At 46.5% G+C, this 21,617-nt stretch overlaps 1 protein-coding gene across 1 annotated transcript; it reads right to left on the reverse strand.

Moving 5' to 3' along the window:
* Nucleotides 1-20,468: 20,468 nt before the first annotated feature.
* Nucleotides 20,469-21,376, reverse strand: LOC119177984 (uncharacterized). The gene is made up of 2 exons (XM_037429158.2): nt 21,128-21,376; nt 20,469-20,950 (listed from the first exon to the last, which is right to left on the reverse strand). The coding sequence occupies exons 1-2, from the start codon at nt 21,245-21,247 to the stop codon at nt 20,681-20,683; spliced, it is 390 nt and encodes a 129-aa protein (XP_037285055.2). The 5' UTR covers nt 21,248-21,376; the 3' UTR covers nt 20,469-20,680.
* Between the last annotated feature and the right edge of the window lie 241 nt (nt 21,377-21,617).

The raw sequence follows: 21,617 nt of genomic DNA on the forward strand, positions 1-21,617 counted from the left end.
GAAAGCAGCGTGACAGGCTGATGAGAACGCTCCCAAGATGGTTGTGAGTCATCCTTGATTGTAAATGCTTCTGTCAGTTGATAATGCGCCGGCGTGGGTGGATTCGAAATTCCTGCAGTGCTTTGACTCACATGTGTGTTGTCACTTGACGATGAGAGCACAACAGACATGGCTTCAGGTGGTTCTGATGGCGTACGTTTTTCTTTTTGCAGCGTAGTTAGGCTGACAATGTCTGTCGAACGACCCTGGTCCGGAACGTCAGGGTATGGGCTGGTATTGTAAGGATTCACCAGCTCGTCATGCGTAAATTCCGTCGCAGGCTCGAAACCGTCTGGGCCATGTGTGTGACACGAAGCATCAAGGGATTCGGGTGGTTCAGTAAAATGTGAATTGTTGTGGTGCAGTGAACACGTTGAAAATGCCGATTTCATTGTTCTTGGGAGAGCCGGCTTTAGGTTTAGTCTTTTGCCGAAATGGTCTAGATTCCCTTCGGTATGCGGAGGCTTTACCTTGTCTGTTGCGACGTGCAAGTTACCAGTCGGTGTTCGAATGCGTGACGTTTTTTCGGAAGAGTCATATGATGGTACAATGGTGGTATATTTTCTCTGAGGTCTCATTTGGAAAGTAGGCTTACTGCGGGAAGACTTCGCATAACTGTGATGGGTCAGTTGAAAAACCTTCCGCTGATGAGGTATGAACAGGTCTTCATCGTATTCTTTGAAACGAATGATCATTTCTTCTTTGATCTTTTTCCAAGACTCACCGTTCTCGAAGATGTGGGTGAGGTAAAATTTGAATGCCTCACCTGAGATGTAGTCAGTAAAGTTGATGACCATCTCCCGTTCCGACCATGATGCAGCGGTAGCGTGGAGCTCGAACAGGTCGAACCAGTCTTGTACAGGTCCATCGTCCGCTGCTCCGGTGTACTTGGGGATGGGAAGGTCAGTAGATGCTTCTGACATGATGCTGGTCGATGCGTAATGCTAGGCGCTTGCACGGTTGTCCATGTGTGGTCAGGGTGTCTTGCGTAGAACTGCGTCGATGCTGAGTGACTGATGAAGGGGCAGGCAGGTCTCCATTCTGTCGACTTCTGTGACGCTACGATGACTGAAAGACGTGGCCCGGCTTATACCCCATGTTTATTCCATTCTGACTTCTTCCTTCTCGGCTTCTACCAATCATCGCTTCATACGTCATATATATATATATGTATATATATATATATATATATATATATATATATATACAAAAAGCTAAAATTTTCATAGCACTGCTACTGAGACCAGAACCCTACAAAATACTAATAGTTATGCCACCTCCATGACATTGTATGATATATTTTACCATTCTCTTCTCTCCGTTGCAATCTCTGTTTTCCATTTATTATTAATATTATTATTGTTGTTGGTGTTGTTGTTGCTCCTATTATTATTTATTTCTTATTTTTATCTATATTTCTTAGCAATCACTGTTTCTACGCGTCCTATTTCATACTTGCGTCACTTTTTCCGCAAATGGTCTTTTGCCAGAAAACTTCCAACACCCCTTTCATCCTTACGCACTTATATTTCTACGCACACGTGCGAGCTGCACATGTGAACCACGTGCCACCTACAGACCAGCCGCGAGCAAGGAACTTTTAGACTACTATTTACAGCGTTAAGCTTTCTCAGAAATGCACCTATGCCGACCTATTCTGGCTGAAAAGCAAAAATGCTGTCCTTTTCACCCCTGCATTTTTTACCATATTCTTCGCACTCTCTCTCCTTATCTCTCTTCTTTATTTTGAATCCCTAAAACCTAGCGCTTTTCCTGAACCTAGGGCTTAATGTCACAATTGGTTTGTACATTTTTCTGCATCCAGTTGCTCCGAGGAAGTGAAGGCCACCGAGGGAAAGAGCACTGCCTGTGCCCAGGTTAAACCACAAAGAGATTGAAGACCCTGCCGATGTACGTCACGCCGCATCAGACGTAGTGGAAATGCTCACTGAGTCATCTGAAGCGGTATCACGAGAAACGTCAACGGACAACATGGAAGTCAACAGCCTAGGTGTCACTTTGAAAGTCAGAATAGCAAACTCGACTGATGAAACTCCCACAGTTAGTGCGACACAAAGAGACTATGCTCAGCTGAAAAAGCAGTTGGAAGAAATAGAAAGAGATTACGCCACGCTTCGAGAACATCACAGCAGCACTAGGAACACAATCCTGAACATCAGAAAGCAAGTTCATAAGCTTGAAAGTAAGGCTGAGAATTTCGAAAGAAATATACACTTCCTGAATTCAGATCAGCCTTGTGCTCTTTCTAAAAACAGTACCTAGGGTCATACTTGGTCTGTGGAGACAGTTAAACAAGGTTTGCAACCTAAATTCGCTTGCGGAATGACCGGGTACGAGACCCTGAGGAAGTTGGGTTACCCCTTCCATCTAGCACGACGTTGGCGTGGAGGATCTGGGGATTGAAGTTCCTTCCAGGAATTCTTCAAGAAGTTTTTGATGTTATCAAGTGCGAGGCCGAAATCATGGAAAACAAGGAGAAAGACTGCGTGCTGTTTCTTGACGAAATGGAAATAGCTACAGCCTTTGAATTAGAACAAGCTCAAGACATTCTCCTTGGAGGTATCACACTTCCTTCAAAGCCAGAGGAACCCGCTAATCACGCTTTGGTGTTCATGTTGGGCGGAATTAATCAGCGGTGGACGCAGGTGATCAGATATGAATTTACTGAACGATACATGGATGGCGCCTTGTTCAAAGACTATGTGCTTGACATCGTCCAGCGCTATAGCCAGATTTCTTTCAGAGCCCGAGCACTCACATGTGACATGGGCTCAGCAAATCGAGCAATGTGGCGAGAGTTTGAGTTTTCAAGGCACTGAAATTCCACTAACGTCTGCTCAGTATAGCATCCTAGTTTGGAAGGCAAAGATAAACAAACTTTATTTAATTAGCAGAAAGATCCTCCTCCCCCTTCAGGTGCGAAAACAAAGAGCTTTTTTTTTACTGGTGACGCAGCCCATGTCTTAAAGAGCCTGAGAGGGCAACTTTTAGGCTTCAAAGCCTTCACACTGAGTGATGTCACTGTGCGTGACAACAAGCTCCCGTCACAATACATGGAACTAGAGCACGTCTAGGTGGTAGTGGACTACGATGCACAGAGAGAGCTTAAGGTCGCACCTGCCCTGTCCGAGGTTCATGTGAGCTGCTGTCACTTCACAAAAATGAAGGTTGGAGTAGCTCTTCAATTTTTCAGAGAAGCCGCACCAGCTGTTTGATTTCTGGTAAAGGAAGGGCTGATTGACCCAGCTGCCGAAACGACAGCATGGTTCATGGACTTAGTGTCGAAGTGGTAGCTTTCATGACCTCACGCCATGCCACTTTATCTCTAAGCCACCGAAACATGGACAAGTATCCTGCTGCTCTGAACACCCTGCGCCTTGCAGCAGAGACAAACAAAGCAATGAAGATAAGCGCCACAGCTAAGTGGAAACCATCCCAAGCCAGGCTTCTCAGTTCCGCGACAGTTGTTCTTCGCCTTCAAGAAGTATTTCCGGGCAATGAAGGGTACGAGTTTTTTCTAACGAGCAGGTTACTTCAAGACTGCCTCGAAAATCTGTTTTCTGTTGTGCGCCTAATGAAGCCAGTGCCAACAACATATGATTTGGAATGTGGTCTCAGGCTTGTGAGCGTGAGCCAATTTCTACATACACCACGCACAACAAGCTATGAGCTACATAATCAAGACTCCCTCACTGAACTCTTTTCTCACGCGAAGAAGCAACACTCAGAAAATTTGTAGCCCCGCCGCGGTGGTCTAGTGGCTAACGTACTCGGCTGCTGACCTGCAGGTCGCTGGTTTGTATCCCGGCTGCGGCGGCTGCATTTCCAATGGAGGCGGAAATACTATAGGCCCGTGTGCTTCGATTTCGGTGCACGTTAAAGAACCCCAAGTGGTCGAAATTTCCGGAGCCCTCCACTACGGCGTCTCTCATAATCATATGGTAGTTTTGGGACGTTAAACCCCACATATCAATCAATCAGAAAATTTGTATGAAGAAATAGATGACTCCGAGATTTTGTTCATTGAGGAGCTGACGGCAACGGAATGCTGCATTTTGTACTATCCTGGAGGCGACTTCCTGAAAAACGTTTTGAAGTCTGTATTCTCTTCCCAGTGCAAGGATGCCCTCCTTGGTGCAGCCAGCAATGAATATGCTTCTTTGACAGTTTTCAAGGAATATGTGATTGATGTACGAAACTTGATTTATCCGAGCACGGAAGTGATCCGCACTCTGAAAAGCTATGAGGAGCTCTTCATGGGCGTTATTGCGTGGTGTAAAAACAATGTATACACGATGAAGTCGCCACTACACTCTCTGACAAAATACCTTGCGATGGTAGACCAGCCGTGCCTGAGCACTTGCGCAGAACATAAGGAAGAAATAGGCAAGATGCTGGTATCCACCTACATAAGACTGAGGCTACGCATTCAATTTCGTCAGAAACCATCCACAAATACCGGAGGTTACGGAAGCAAAACTTGTGCTGGTGTTTATCTACCCCGCAGCAAGGCCTTTTTGTATCCCATATGCACATACGCATGAGAAAAAAACTCGACGAAATTAAGCACTCAGTTCATAATCATCTTGTCCATAATATATTTTGCGTAACGGTATTAAATTATTGTACTCCATAAAGTGTCGTTGTTTTGATTACCTAGTGCATGACGCAGTTTTCCACCATGTAATCGTGTAGGGGGCGCGAAATAGTGACAATGGTAGTAAGGATCCGGGTATTCGTACTTATATACACAGCAGCTATGTACTTTATCATATTTCTCTTACTTTCCGCTATGTCCATATGAGCACGACGACAGAAAGCTCGCGGCGACGGTGCAACTACGAGGACAAACAGTTGCCCGCCGTGGTCAACTCTTATTATAACAGAAAGAATGTTAATCTCTATGCCTTCGCTGATCCTCTCTAACTAGCGGACGCGTTACTGAATTTTCACTCTCGCTTATCATCTACGCTGGCAAAGGAATGAATATCGAAGCTAAAGTAGAATGCAAGCGCCTACTGCAAGCAGGGGCCACTGCTATCGAGGCGCTCCCCACGACTGGCGGATGCAAAATAATGGCGGGCTGCTAGCAGATGGCGTGTTTGAACTCGCCCTAGGAGACCGCTCGCATCAAGGTGCTCCAAGTTGGGTGAATGGATGGCTTAATACGGCTGTACCCTTTGAATTGGGTGGTGGCTAGCGCCGCCAAGCCGTAATACTTAGTAAATCAAAAACCAGATTTATCTTTTTTTCCTTTAAATAGTGAGGTTAAGGACTGGTACTTCACAGTGAAGGATCTAATTTTCACTCGTGCTTTGAATTTAGCCATCAATCAGATTGTGATGTTTAGGACGGTTCGAGCACTTCCACTACTGTGCAGCGACGCAGGAAACAGACAGGGAGACGAGTTCAAACGTTTATATACAAAAGGACGGCTATGAAAAGTCAGTGATGTGGACGCCGTCGGGACGACCACCACGGCACACTAGGAAGAAGAGTCCCGTAGACTCACGACTCTCGAGCAGCGGTGGCGTCGTCTAGGAGATGCCTGGACCAGCGCGACCTCGGACCTTGTTTTCGAGCTCTTGATCACCACTCGGGCGTAGCGGTTCCACGTGCGGGTTCTGGTCAGCAAAGCACCGTCTGTGCCGTGCTGAAATGCTGCTCACTACAGCTGTGGTGCGGCAGCTCAGTCACCGGCGTTCCTCGCCTTGGCCAGGGCACCGCCAGGTACCCTCGGGTGCACACTGCAGCTCATGAGCTCACGGCCCACGTCTGAGTCTTGCACGTCGCTCGGTACGGCTCGGCACCACTCGGCGATTCTCTATTCAGCCAGCAACTCCCCTGGCACCTGGATCCTCGGCCACCCTGGACCTCGCCCGGCTCCGTGGTCCTCCGTGCACACGCCCGCGTCTCGCCCGGCACAACGTCTCGCTCGTCCGAGCTTGGAATTGCACGCCTTGGCCCGAACACTGCGAGGCGCCTCGGGCCACCCGTGCTACCGCGCTCTTCTTCTTTTTTCCTCGGTGCTCGGTGGTCCGCGTCGACGTTTTTCTGATATTTACACGTGACATTTTACCCCCCACTTTGGAAAGTTGTTCCTCTTCAACAACTTTTCTAAGCATGAGGATAGAGAATGTTCAAAGCCTGAAAGGCGGAAAGTGTGCGCATGTTAACAGTTTTTTTTCACACGCATTTACAGGTTGGTTTACATACAGTTCACGGTGTTTACATGGAGCTCACAAAGTGTTCAGAAAGAAATAAAAGCTTACATGTGCGTAACGCTTCAAGTCTACACTCGGCTCATGTAGTCAGCTCCAACATTGTCAATTCTTTTGATATATTCCACGGTGAAGTCGTATTCCATAAGTGTCAGACTCCAACGCAGAATTCGGCTATTTGTGTGCTTGGCCGAGTTGGTGTAGGCCAGCGGCTGGTTATCGCTTTGCAATACAAACTGCTTGCCGAAGAGATAAATGTGGAATTTTCGGACAGCCCACCCAAGCGCAAGCCCTTCTCGCTCTATGGTTGAGTAGCATGACAGCCGCGCGGTCCACCGTGTCTGTCAAAGGTGGTCTTTCCTCGTACTTCTTAAGGAGGTTGATGTGGAACAAACTGGTTCGGGTTCCTAGATCAACGACATAGTCAATCTCGCTCCGTTTCTCTAGTACAGTGAAGGGGCCTTTCCAAGTGAGAATCAGTTTGTTGGTGTCGGAAAGTAGTAGTAGTAGTAATAGCTTATCTCCGACGCACAACTGACGAGACTTCGCTTTGCGATCGTAGTATTTCTTTTGTAACAGCTAGGCTTTCTGCAGCTCTTAGTGCGCAATTTGACACGTCCCATACAAACGATTCTGAAGCTCTATTACGTAGCCGTACGTAGTCTTCGTTTGGGGATCCAAGGTTTTTCGCTTCCATAATTCCTTCAGTATGGGCATTGGGCCTCTAATGTATCGACCATACAGGAGGTCGAATGGCGAAAAGCCGATGCTCGACTTAGGCACCTCTCTGTATGCAAATAATAATGGTGACAAGTATCTGTCCCAGTTCTTTGGACTTTCGTGGCACATGCGCCTTATCATTTGCTTTAATGTGCCATTGAAGCGCTCCACAAAACCATTTGCCATATGGTGGTATGGGGTAGTTGGCAACTGTCGGAAAGACAGTTGCCAACTGCTCACTTCCTGCATTAAGCGTGATGTGAATGACCTTCCGCGGTCGCTATTACAACGCACGAGAACATGTCCACCAATGCTTCTGCTATCGTCTCCTTTCTATGCTTGCTAATGCAACAGCGTCAAGATATCGCGTTGCGCAGTCGACCATTGTTAAAACAAAACGGTTTCCTTTGTCCGATGTTGGTGATAGTGGACCGATTATGTCAATCGCCACACGTTGGAAGGGCACGTCAGTCACCGGCATTTTTCCGAGGGGGACACGTCCGACTAAGTGCTTTGGCACAGTGCGCTCGCAAATGTCACAAGAGCGCACAAATCGTGTCATCTCAGCGTGCACGCCCGGCCAATAAAATTCGTCTCAAATCCTATCAGTTGTTCGTTTAATACCTTGGGGACCTACCATAACTCCCTCGTGCGCCATCCTAAGGACAAACTGGCGGAGGTTTTGCGGAACAACCAGTTGGTCAACTTCCTTCCTCGTTAGCGATCTGTAGTGTCGATGAAGTGTTCCCTTAAACAAAACATATTCTATGTTTGCTGATCGCTTCGCTATGGTCTTCCCAATTGCCGAAAAACAGCTCTCCAAGGTGCGATCTTCTCTCTGCAACTTTTCAAGAACTTGTGGGGTCATATCTAGTTCGTTAGATGCCGCCACAGGTAACTTCATGTCCCTGGTCCTTCTTGTTGTCGCTGCACTCAAAGTCGGTAGGTCCGGTGACACGCTTGGATATGGAAAGGCTCCCCTGCTGGTGCCCACTCCTAATGCAGTCTTGCGACATCCGACAGGTGATGCGACGTGGTAGAACCAGAAAGAAAGATTACCCTGTTGATGTTGCAGAGAACGACGTCATAGATTGGCTTTTCCATCCAGAGTGCCAGTGTCGGTCCTTGAAAGAACGGAGAGTCGATGTATACCTTTGCCTCGGGAAGTTGCCTCGACAAACCGTCGAGAAGGTGTACAGTACGTGTGATACCGGTGAAATTCTTTTCCGGTACCAGATAATGCTTGACCACCACGGTATTGCATCCCGAGTCCCTTAGCACCGTCACAGGCCGTCCCACGAGATATCCGGTTGCCGTTGGCATCTCTTGTCTTAGCAGACCAAGACAAATATCTCTTTTTTTCCGGTGGTGCATTTTCCTTTGCTGATGAAGCGGTACAATACAAGTTCTCCTTGTTTCGAGCAAAAGGTGCATGGTCATAGCCGGCAAAAGCACTTGACGCCTCGTTGTTGCGGCTCTTTACATTTGGGCAATCGTCCGCTTGATGGCCGTGTTTCCTGCACTTCCAGCAAGACGAGGGCTTCGGGCCTTTTGACCATGTTCAACAGTCTGCAGCGCGATGACCTTGCTTATTACATAAAAAGCATTGCACTTTTGCTTTTCCGGCTTCTTTATCACGGCTCTTGCTCGCCACTTCTCCTTTTTCGCTTGGTCTTTCCTGTTTCCCTTTCGCGATATTTGTCAGGCCTTGCGTCTCCAGATAATGGTCAGCCGTTTCGGCCAGCTGATCGAGCATTCGGCATCCTCGCTCTTTCAAGAAGATTGCGAGTTTCTCATCGAATTTTAGCAAAAACTGTTCGGACACAATGTTATCTCACAATGCGTCATAGGTTTTTTTCTGTTTTCGCCATCTGCTGCCAATGATCGAAGTATCCGAGCAGCCGTCCAGCGAATTGTCGCCCTGTCTCGGAATTCTCCGGCTTAACTTCGCGAACTTTTTGCTGATATCCCTCTTCGGTGTACCGAAATCTTTGCAACAAGGTTTGCTTCAGCTTTTCGTAGTCTGTAGCATCCTCCGCAGCCATACGTCCTACAATACTCAAGGCTTCACCTGAGGGGCATAAGCCTAATGAGAGCGCCCACCTGTCACCTGGCCATCCCTGACTCATGGCTACCCGCTCGAAGCGCTGAATGTACGCGTCGAGTTCGTCGTGGCCCTCATTGTAGGGAGGAATAAGCTTGTGGGGGCTCCTGAACGCTTCGCTGCTGGCTTCTAAGCTCTCTCCACCGGTTCCAACCGTCCCAGCCGTGCGCTCAGCAAGATGACACTTAGCCTCCAGCAGACTTTGTTCCACCGCCAGACGAGCAATCTCCTGTTCGTGCGCTATTCGCGATGCGTCCCTATCCTCAGCTCGTCTGTCACGCTCTTTTTTCTGCTGCTCTTCAATCCACTCCTTCAGTTCGTTACCCGACAAGCCAAGTTGCCTGCCAATCGGAATATACTTCTCCCAATTCATTTCCGTCCACTGCACAAAAGAGAAGTGCGGCTCTGAAAGTTGGAGCTAGAGCTTTGTCTATCCATCTATCCATCCATCCATCCATCCATCCATCCATCCATGGATGGATGGATGGATGGACGGGCAAGCAGGTGGGCGGGCGGGCGGACGGACAGATGGATGGATGGATGGATCTGTACCCTTTAGATCGGACGGCGGCTAACGTCACCTAGCCGTAATACTTAGTGAACTGAACACTAGAATTATCTTCTTTTTCCTTTAAATAGTGAAGTTGAGGACTGGTACTTTGCAGTGAAGGGTTTAATTTTCTCTCGTGCCTTGACCTTAGCCACCAATCAGATAACCCTCTTCTAGTTAATTCTACCCGCTTAAAGTCCATTTCGCCCTCTCTCTCCCTGAACCATAGTGCTTTGAAAAACTCTGCGCCATCATCCTGAACTATAGAGTGGAGCCCTTTACAGAACATTATCAAGTGTTCGGCAGTATCCAATCCTCTCCACTTGAACTGCATACCGTGTCTTCCCCTTCATATTTGGCCCGATTTGTCTTGGTTCGCAATACTCCCGTCCTGGCTTCATACAGTGGAGAACTACCCTGAGTATTATCACTCCTTTTCTTGGCAATTTCCTGCTTAAAAGTTTGAAACTTGGATAGATCTCTAGTGCGGACTTCTTAATAATGCCAATTCTCCACATGTCAGTCTCCGTTTTCTTCACATCCTTCTTAACCGATAGTTCTTTTTGGTTTGGCCATCTGCTGTTTTCTAAGTATTTACCAGTCAATTTCCCAGTTCGCTTCGTCCATTTTGTATTGACATTCTTTATGTACAAGTAGCTGAAAACCTTCCTAGCCCAACATTCCTCCCCCATTTCTCTAAATAGCTTCTTAAATTTCATCTTGCTGCTAGCTTCCCTGCCCTCAAACGATGTCCATCCCATATCACCTTGTACTCCCTGATTTGGTGTATTCCCGTGAGCTCCTCAAGCAAGCCTACCTATTCCACGTTGCTTAATTTCTAATCTTGCTTGAACTTCTGATCTCATGCATGAGACCGCATTGCCGAACGTCAGCCCCGGAACCATCACCTCGTTCCATTTTCCTCTCACAACATCGTACCTATTGTAATTCAACAGTGCCCTATTTTTCATCACTGCTGCATTCCTGTTACCTTTAGTCATCAGGTATGTTTCGTGTTCCCTTTGGTACTCGGTCCCATTGCTTATCCATACGCCCAGATATTTGTATTTATCTGTTATCTCTACCGTGACTTCCTGTATCCTAAGCTCACAACCTTCATTATCATTAAAATTTATGACTGCTGATTTTTCCTTACTGAATATGAAATCTAACCTATCTCCCTCATTACAGCAGATGTCCATCAATCTCTGCAAATCTTCCTCGTTGTCGGCCATTAGCACTATATCATTTGCGTACATTAATGCTGGTAGTGCCTGATCAATGAGTTTTCCTTGTTTGATGAAAGATAGGTTGAAGCCAAGTCCACTTCCCTCTAATTTGGCTTCTAATCCTTGTAGGTACGTCATGAACAACAAGGGTGACAGAGGACACCCCTGCCTAAGCCCCCGTTTCACCTCTGTGGGCTTGGATACCTATTTTTTTCCACTTTATAACTACCTTGTTACTTCCTTGTTCGGAACGACTGTGCGCGCCCCATGCGGCTCCTCCTCAGAGGCTTCAATGCACTTCGTAGGCGTCGCTTGCCGCTCATCACGCACTTAAGGTACCTAGAGGAAGCGTAATCACACTTCCCTATTTTGGCCGACGACCTACTTTACTCCTGACCTGTCCAGAAAGCCCCCTCTCCAGCGCCCACGTTCTTGTTTAGATTTTCTGCTGCTAGGGCCGTATCCTACTAGTGGCTTGGCGCTAGTCAGCACCTGTTCGCTGATGTCACCTTCAGCGTTAGTGGTCATAATTTGGCCAACATATCACTCATAGTGCGTAATTATTATGCGCAAATAAATATACTAAAATTCATTCAGATTTTTTTTGCAAATAAATGGACACGACACCCGCGACACCACATAGGCTGTCTTACGGACTCCCACGTTTTTCAACCAGTGTGAAATTTATACTTGAGCGCACTGAACAGCTTATCTGACTAGCAATCTAAGCGAATAAATTGTCACATGTATGCCGGCAGTTCACCACAGAATTCTTACTCTAGCACCTTCAAACCAACCGTAAAATAGCAGACGAACAAGTTACAGGTAGGGTAACCAACGGTGAGTGGTAGAACGAGAGCGGGGACACGCGCTGCTATATGGGCAGGTCAGGAGTGCAGTAGGTCGTGTTCCAGCCGCTGTAACCAATGCTGCTAACTCTAGAATAATTTTCCTGGATCTAGAGAATTAGGGATGCACTTAGGGGAAAAGGGAAATTTGTCAACACCTAAGAAAATTTTTCACTTTCACGTGAAACAAGCAGATCGGCGAAGGAACCTGCCGCCCACAACCTCTTTTTCGTTCCTCTTTCCACCTTTTCTCTCTTACACCCTTTCTACTCTCACCCAAAAATCCTGTGCGATGCTGGGCAAGGGGCGAAAGGGCTGGTTTGAGCCCCCAACGCTGTGTCAGCGCTCTCTTCTCCCCCACTTTATTCTGTGGCGATGTTCGATGTCGACTTCCTGAACCCCGATTCGAACTAAAGAACAAAAAGTTGTTTCTCCCGAGCACACCAAGTATATGCTTTCATTACCCGAACCTCCCATTTTCTCACCTTTCACCCATGGCGTTATTTCTTTGGTTTGTTGCTGCTTTTGTTATCGGTTTCCCTTCTTTGCGACCCCGCAGGGGCGCCTGCGCAAGTAGGTGTTTGGTGTGTAGCGACACCACGGACCCGAGCTAACGGGGAAGTTTCTACTCCCTTCCACGCCTAGCCGTGCGTGGCTTTGCCGTGTCCGGGGAAAAGGGGATCCTGGGGGTTGAGCCGACGCTGGGTGATTGGACCTTTAAGGCCCCCCGACAGAGGCAACACACCCCTTTGGCCCCGGCTTCACGTAGACGGCACCCCTGGGCTGACCCACCCAGGGGAAATCGGCAGTCGCCTTTTCCTATCCCTCTCTCCCTGCATCTTTGTCTTTATCTCTTACTATTTATCTGTCCTGTCTTCTACTCTCTTCCGTTTACTTCCAAACTTCCTGGCGGCTACGGTTAACCCTGTGCAAATAGCCTACCTTGGTCTAGGCGCATTGGGTTATAGTGGCGTTGTACGGCTGGCGTCTGCAGTTTTCAGCATCTGTAAACTTGTAGCGTCCCCTCGTTGGGCTCCGTGGTGGGTGGCCGCCAACGCTGCTGAACAAAAATAAGAAAGGCATGCATGGAGCATTCCCCTTACTGTCTGATTGTACCGGCTTAAAGCGGGTACGCAACGATGATATAAACTTTTTTAACCAGCCCAAAGAAACATATCCTCACTATCATGTTATCCACTGTGAAAAAACTGAAAAGCAAGCCAGAACCGTCTCTCCTTTCCTGGTTTCTATATGTCTTACTGAAACTCTTGGCACAGAATACAAGGTAACCAAAATGGCTAGTGGAGACCTTCTCCTCGAAATCCGTGACAAAGAACAATTTGAAAAGCTAGACCGTCTTTCAGATTTCGGTGGCATACCAATAACCATAACACCACATAGATCAATGAACACAACTCGTGGAGTGGTATCTGACATGGACTTACTTGACTTGACTGAGACTGAACTTTTGGAGGGGTGGAAGAGCCAAAATGTCACTAATGTACAGAGAATCATTATTAGAAGAGATAATAAGGAAACACCGACGAAACACTTAATACTCACATTTGCATCCAGTAAACTACCGGAATCTATTCAAACAGGGTACACAAAGACATCTATCAGGCCGTACATACCAAACCATCGTCGTTGCTTCCAATGCCAGAGGTATGGCCATGGCTCTAAAACCTGTCGTGGTCGCCAGACGTGTGCACAATGTGGAGTTCTAGGCCACGTGTCTGAGAACTGCAAACAACCGCCACACTGTGTAAACTGCGAAGGAAACCATGCCGCATATTCACGCTCCTGCACATACTAGAAAAAAGAAAAAGAAATAATTACGTTGAAGGTGAAGGAGAACATTACATTTAAGGAAGCACGGCGAAGAGTCGCTCCATTCTATGGACCTACATACGCTGATGCGGCGTGTCAGGGGGCACCGCCGCACCAGCCCTCGCCACTCCTTCGGCCCGCGCATACCGAGCCGGTGGTTGTGGCACCTGCCCCCAAGACGGCGGTGGCCCAAGCTACACCGCCTACTCCCAAACAGAGACCGGAGACTCCAGAGTCCTCCGGTCTCAAGGCCTCACCTCACCAGGTGAGGCCCCAAATTCGAATTAACAGCCCGCACGTGCGGGCATCCAGTGCCTCCGAGGAGGCAATGGATACGTCGGCACCCTTGGTGCCGAAAGAGTGGCGTGGCTCCCTGGAGCGCGCAAAAAAAAACAAAAAAGCAGATAACAGGGCCTGGTGATGGCCCTGTTAAGTGAACTCAAACTCCCTGTCTAAACAGCCACTCGCTTTTCGTACACACAGCACTATTTCACATTCACCATGAACACTCAAATTATACAATGGAACGTCAGGGGCCTTCTCAGAAACCTTGACGACATCCAAGAACTCTTACATGAACACTCGCTATAAGTGCTGTGTGTACAAGAAACACACCTTAATTTGAAACACACAAGTTTTCTTCGTAAATACGTTATTTTCCGAAAAGACCGTGTTGATGCTATGACATCATCCGGAGGTGTTGCCATAATAGTGGATCAAGGAATAGCATGCACACACTTACAACTCCAAACATCCCTTGAGGCAGTGGCTGTTCGAGCGGTTCTTTTTGATAAACTGATCACAATCCGCACTATTTACATTCCTCCTAGCTATAAGTTGCAAAAACGCGATTTACACTCTCTAATTGATGAACTTCTGGAGCCTTACGTTCTCCTTGGAGACTTTAATGCGCATAGCAGGCTATGGGGTGATTCTCGGTATGACGCGCGAGGTCGACTGATCGAACAGTTCCTTATCTCGTGGAGCGCGTGTCTCCTAAATCGAAAAGAACCAACCTATTATAACCTCGCTAATAACACCTACTGCTCCATAGAACTGAGCATAGTATCTCCATCTCTTGTGCCTCTACTCCAGCGGAAATTCGTCAGTAATCTGTACGGAAGTGACCACTTCCCCGTAGTTTTGAGCACAATGACAGTAACCGAGTGTCCACCACGTGTTCCCAAGTGGCTCATAAACAGAGCCAACTGGGAACAGTTTTATACTATCGCTTGTCTAGGTTGGAATGACATCTGTACTTTGAACATTGATGTTGCTGTGAACTACTTCACAGCGTTTTTGATTGATGCTGCAACAAAATGCATCCCACAAACAAATGGACACCCTGGAAAACGATGTGTGCCATGGTGGAACTCTGAATGCCGAAACGCGCGCAAACAGCAAAACAGAGCTTGGAGGCTGCTTTGGAACTCACCGACAGCCGAAAATCTTGAAACCTTCAAGAAAATAAAGTCTCAAGGCAGGAGAACGCGTCGGCAGGCCAGAACAAAAAGCTGGCAGAAGTTTTTATTAGGGGTTAATTCATACACACGGGAGGCTAAAGTCTGGAACATGGTCAGTAGGATAGCAGGAAAACAAGTACACACACTTCCACTCGTAAACACTCAGGGTGATACCTTGGAAGATCAGGCAAACTTTCTCGGTGCACACTTCGAACAGGTATCCAGCTCGTCCCACTATACTGACACTTTCCAAAAATACAGAACAAGAATAGAAAAGCAGAAACTCGAACATAAATCCACTAGATACGAGGCATATAACCAAGCTTTCAGTCTAGCTGAGCTCCGAACATCTCTAAACCCCTGCAGTACTTCTGCCCCAGGTTCTGACCGTGGGATGTATGAAATGTTAAAAAACCTACCAAACGAAACCCGAAAAACCTTACTTTGTACAATGCTATTTGGTCTTCTGGCACTATTCCTACCTCCTGGAAAGAGGCTATTGTTATTCCCATTTTCAAAGAGGGCAAGGACCCTTCTTTACCCTCGAGTTATAGGCCTATAGCACTTAAAAGCTGCTTGTGCAAAGTCTTCGAAAAAATGATAAACTACCGACTTGTACATTTTCTTGAAACAAATAATTTGCTCGTTCATTTCAGTGCGGGTTTCGAGAAAGTAGATCCACCACAGACCACCTTGTTCGTATCGAGGCACAGATCAGAGACGCCTTCGTCCATAAACAATATTTTCTCTCTATGTTCCTCGATATCGAAAAGGCTTATGATACAACATGGCGTTTCGGAATTCTAAGAGACCTGTCCCACCTTGGTGTGCGCGGAAGAATGTTTCATATAATCGAAAGTTACCTGTCAAACCGGACATTCCGTGTCCGTCTGGGCAGTGTGCCCTCCCAAACATTTGTCCAGGAAACAGGCGTGCCACAAGGTGGTGTGCTTAGTTGCACATTTTTATTACTAAAATGAATTCTTTGCACTTGTCCATTCCCCGCAATATGTTCTATTGTACATATGTCGACGAAGTTCAGCTTGGCTTCAAGTCATGCAACTTGGCCATGTGTGAGCGGCAGGTTCAGCTGGGTTTAAATAAGGTCTCCAAATGGGCAGATGAAAACGGATTTCGACTTAACCCACAAAAACGCACGTGTGTCTTGTTCTCTCGGAAGAGAGGCATGCACTCGGAACCTGACATTCGACTGAACGGGCAACATCTGTCCGTCAAAGCCGAGCATAAATTCTTAGGCTTAATCTTGGACAACAAGTTGACCTTAGTACCCCACATAAAGTATTTAAAAACAAAATGTTTAAAAGCCATGAATGTTATAAAAGTGTTGTCACGTACTACGTGGGGTAGTGACAGGAAATGCCTCATGAACCTGTATAGAAGCCTTATTCGCACCCGCTTAGATTATGGGGCCATTGTTTATCAGTCTGCGACTCGAAGTGCTTTGAAGATGCTGGATCCCGTGCACCATTCGGGCATCCGCCTTTCTACCGGTGCTTTTCGCATCAGCCCCGTAGAAAGCCTTTACGTTGAGTCAAATGAGTGGTCGCTTCATCTGCAAAGAACCTACACGTCCTTTGTTTATTTCCTTAAGGTAAAAGCAGACAAGAGGCAGCCCTCATACTCTACTATTAATGACTTGTCGAGCTCCATTCTTTTTCAAAACTGGCCTTCCATGAGGCAGCCCTTCTCAGTTCGCCTGAAGGGTCTAGCTGAGGACACTGGGGTGTCACTCGAACACAGTTTAATGGCTCCTGTAGCATACCCGCCACCGTGGCAGTGGCAGACTATAGATTGCGATGTTTCTTTCCTAGAAGTTACTAAACATGCGCCTATTGCCCATATTCGAACATACTTCTTGGAACTTCAACACAAATACACACGTCCTGAGTTTTTTACAAATGCCTCTAAGTCTAACTGCTCTGTGTCCTACGCTTCTGTTGGCCCTTCCTTTTCGGATGCTGGCCCTCTACATCCAGGCACAAGTATCTTCACAGCGGAAGCTTACGCGATACTTGTGGCAGCTAAACACATCAAACAATCACAAATACAAAAAGCAGTAATTTATACAGACTCCCTCAGTGTGATAACGGCTCTGCACAGTCTTAAAAAACAAAAAAACCCTGTCCTCGTTTCACTTTACTTCATTTTATGCACACTCTACACACTCAACCGACATGTTGTTGTGTGCTGGGTGCCAGGGCACCGTGAGATTCAAGGCAACATGATGGCGGATCAGCTTGCTGCATCCGCCCACGAAAGCACCGCCATTACACCCACATCAATCCCGGCCCTTGATCTTAAGCCGTCTCTGAAACGAAAACTCGGAAACTACTGGCAGAGCAAGTGGGATACACACACACAAAACAAACTACACGTTATCAAGCCACACCTTGGCCATTGGCCACCAGTATCAAAATCACGTCACACAGAGGTAACATTAACGAGGCTCAGGATAGGACACACATACACGACACACACATATCTTTTGTCTGGCTGCGATCCACCATTGTGTGACAGATGAGGTGAAGCACTAACAGTTCTTCACATTTTAATTCAGTGCAAACAATTGGACACTCTAAGAAAACAACACTTTCCTTCACCCTACCGACAACATATACCTTTACACCCTGCAATGTTCGTCGGTAGGGAACCGCTTTTTAGTCACAAATCATTGTTAGCGTTTTTAAAAGAAATTCATAGCTTTCATGTCATATACCCGGGCATACCGTAGCACGACCTCTCCAGAGAGGTTTTCGCTGCTGTGGCTGCACTTGCCTCACGGCCCTTGGACGCAAGGGTATGAACGAGTGAGGCACTTGTGCTAATGCCATACATGTCCACCATCGTTTTTATTATCATTAACTTTTGCCATCTATTCACACCACACACACCTTTCACGGCATGGTCATGATTTTAATAATTGTATGTTTTTACCCGCTTTACTGCGAGGAATTTTATGGCCTTTATACAGCCGCTAATCACAATCATTGTCCACATTCCCGTCTCATGAACTGGCGCTCTTTGGCCATCAAATGGCCCTTGCGCCAAAAAACACCACATATCATCATCATCATCCCTTCTTTGCGAATGCTGGCACATTGCTAATGAGCCGCCAGGTGGAGCCATGTGGCTCCGCCAGGGTCACCAAGGTTTCTTTGAAAAGCGCGGCCAGAGCAGTACGCTGCACGTATGTGGTTATTTGCACAGCTGAAAAAAAAAGTTTAAAAAAGTGGCTGGTGGAAAGCAGCAAGGCTATATTTCAAACGAATATATGACAGTCAACATTTCTAATAAACATATCTTATCGCAACCATACAACAGGTTGCGATAGATGAACTGCCAACTGGCATTATATATGCTTTCATGGTTAAACTATTTTTCGCCACATATATATTGTATGAGATATCTTATCCGTAAGCTTGAGAGTACATTTTTCAAGACATCGTTTATAAGTTATGGAAGCATGCACTACTTCGTTTTGTATGACACCACCAAGCATTTTCTGCAGGAGTTGCAAAATTACAGAATTGATGAATTCTTAAAGCTTGCTGGCCAGAATATTGCATGTACTGCGCTTTATATGCTCGTTTTGATTATTATTATTATTATTATTATTATTAGGCAGTGTCTCCTGTGCCGCGCGGCGCAGCAGCCAGCCCCACACAGAAGTAGCTTCTGCACCACACAGAAATGCCGTCACTTTAAAAATTATTACCTAAAGCTAGTTAATTGTGTAAATTATTCGTGTGCAATGCGTTAAACCTACAAAAACTTTACTAAGCAGGTGTTTAACGAGTCAATTAGTCTAGGTTTGTTATTTAAATACATATTACAAGTATTTTAAATACAGGGGGCGCCATGGGCGCTGCGGCTGCGAAGGTAAACACTGCAAGATGGTAGCCACCTGCGATGTGTGTAGGTGGTGAAAACTCCGATGAAATCGTGGTTATGGCCAGAGTCCTTCAATGCTTTACTGGTCACGAAACTTCAGCGCTAGTTTCATATAGGGTCCGCGAGCTCCACTACTGGCGCCACCGTCGCACTGAGGGGATCCAGCCGCCGCGCGTGCGGCATATTTGCCAGCTTTTGGCATGAAAACGCTCGCTACTTCTGGTGTCTGCGCGCTGGGTTTCTTTTTTTTTTCTTTTCGTAGTTGTTAGCGATGAATCGCCCAAATATTGTGTATACCACCTGCCTCCAATGGGGTTTTAGTTTTTCGAATAAATCGCCGCAGACCTCGGCCACGAACGGCAACTGCTTTCGCGTCTTTGGGCGCAAGCGCTGCGCCGTGTTTACCGATTTTAAAATATCTTTTGTTTGTTTCCTTAAAGAAAACTTTGTAACCACAATACATACGGTAGCTCCGTAGCTGCGGACTGCTGCGGGCCTATCAATAATGCAACGAAAAAAAACTTAAAAGAAGCAGGTACGCGTCCTTCAGAGTAGGCTTTTAATGAATCTGTTGAGTGCTCTGGAATGCGCTGAGCACCCAGATACCCCAGTAATATTCTCTTTTCGATGAGGTGGTACAGTAACATTTAAAAGCGCTGCATAAAGGGAAAGGATCAAAACACGAAATGATGTATGTTGCACTGTGTGTCTTTCCACGAACCCGCTTTTCAATCCTTGCAAAAAAGGAAGCGCAAACTTTTATCACATGCTACAAAAATGAATTTCAATATTATGAAGGGAGACAAAAGAGTGTGGTGCAGCGTACAAAAATTTATTATTTGCTGTTTGATGTGTATCACACGGACAAAACAGAATATTGCCACGCAACAAAGACAAACGTAAAGTTCTACTGAATGAAGTTTGTTAAAGCGAACTCATGCTCTGCAAAAGACTAGAAGGAAACGCAAACGTCAAAGAAGCAGTCCGCAGCGTGGCCTGCACAGAAGACATCGATAAAGTGAGTCACGCGGCATTTGCTATGCATGAATTGCTCTCGGGACGTCATTAATTTTCGATCCATGAAAATAGGGTCGAGAATATTTTCGAGCAAACAATAAATCAAGTTGGTGACAAGGTGACAACCTTTCCATATCAACAATATTGCCCGACGCGACATACAAAAAAAAGAGCAAACGGGCGCTTCAGTTGAAACACCAGATAAAAAACCGGAAGCGGCCACGCATGGTTACAAAACAAAAAACGAATCCTGAGCGATAGTTTGTGGAAATATTAAAAGTGCACGCACAAAGACGCCAGAAAGGTTTTTTTGCATGCGAGCCTGACCACAAGGTCATAAAGTTTGCAAACAAGTAAGGAAACACAGCTACTATTTTACTGATCAAACGAAAATCCGCCTATAAGTCAGCTATACAATTATAGGTCCAGGAGGCTCGCAAAGGGCTGCTTTGCTTTTACACTACTCCTTCAGTTTGGCTTTCTCCCTCCACTAGCTGGGCATGTTCCTCGCTTTGTCACACGTGGCTGCTTATTTTTTTCGCGTGTGAAAAAATGCAGGCGGCATTGAAGAAAAAGGGGTAGAAGTCAGCAGTCGTCCCAACAAAGTGGGTGGGGCAGCCGATAGCAGCTGAAGCTGTACGATTGTCCAGCGAAACCTGCTCAACAATGCCCATGCACACACCAGCACACGCAGTTTGCTTCACCGTAGATTCTTCTACATGCTCTTCAGCAATTTTGGAGGAGATTTAGCAGTTTGGTGGAGGGGACCTGAAGGTAACCTCTCGACTTCACAAGAATGAGGTCACTTGGTGATCGTTGCAAGCCTTTTAAAGACTCCACGCAGTCGGTGCAGCACATCTCAGAAAATTTTTGAGCAACATAGCCGGCAAGGTAGTCTAAAATGCACTCCTTTGGAGACAAGTCAGCGAGGGCCTCTTCCTCACTCTCAGTCGGCTCCAAAAGAACGTCATCCAGGAGAATGGCTCGGGAGTCAACCTGAAACGAGAATTTTCTTTGTTTACATGCATGTTCATGGAAAAATATCATGCAGAGGTAAATGATGAACTCTGTGCATATTCTGAGTGAATGTCTGTTTAGCAGCTCTTCGCTGGAAAATATATTCCAGATAGAGAAACTATCAATAGCCCTTTTGTTTTCAATATGGCATCGTACATGATTGACAGGAGCAGCTTCCTTGTTGAAGAGGTCCTGCAGCTTGAACAGCAACTGCGGCCCGTCACCATCAACTGATGCCCGCTTGGGTGGGCGGACAAGGTTGTTGACCGAAAGCATTCGGTATATGAACAGGAACTGTTGAATCGTTGGTTGCCCTCCGTCACCAGCAACGTGTCTCGCAATGCCAAAAAACCTGTGAAAGTGAGTCAACAGATTAGTCAATGCAGAAATAAAAAAGCTTACAAGTTTACCTCAAGAGGATCCTGTCCGAAATTTCCAACCATCACATATCGAAAACCTGAGGCCAGAAGGTTCTCCACAAGTGCGATAGTACTGAGTAGGGTTACTCGCAGCGCTTAAGACGTGGGCTTGCTGAGGAAGCAGGCTTGCCTTTGCTTCGGCAAACTCTCAATGTAATCACAACAGTTGTTCAGCCATGTCACGTTCTCTTTTAATGTCTGAAAAATATTCATGTTACATCTGTAAC

Source organism: Rhipicephalus microplus, chromosome 1 (genome assembly GCF_043290135.1).
Source record: "Rhipicephalus microplus isolate Deutch F79 chromosome 1, USDA_Rmic, whole genome shotgun sequence".
Taxonomy (NCBI): Eukaryota; Metazoa; Arthropoda; class Arachnida; order Ixodida; family Ixodidae; genus Rhipicephalus; species Rhipicephalus microplus.

What these genes read in the sequence shown, in the direction of transcription:
- LOC119177984 (XM_037429158.2), bottom strand. Translation starts at nt 21,247, where the DNA reads ATGCTTTCGGTCAACAACCTTGTCCGCCCACCCAAGCGGGCATCAGTT. An exon ending in AAGCTGCTCCTGTCAATCAT is followed by an intron (nt 20,951 to 21,127) that starts GTACGATGCCAT and finishes TTCTCGTTTCAG; the next exon opens with GTTGACTCCCGAGCCATTCT.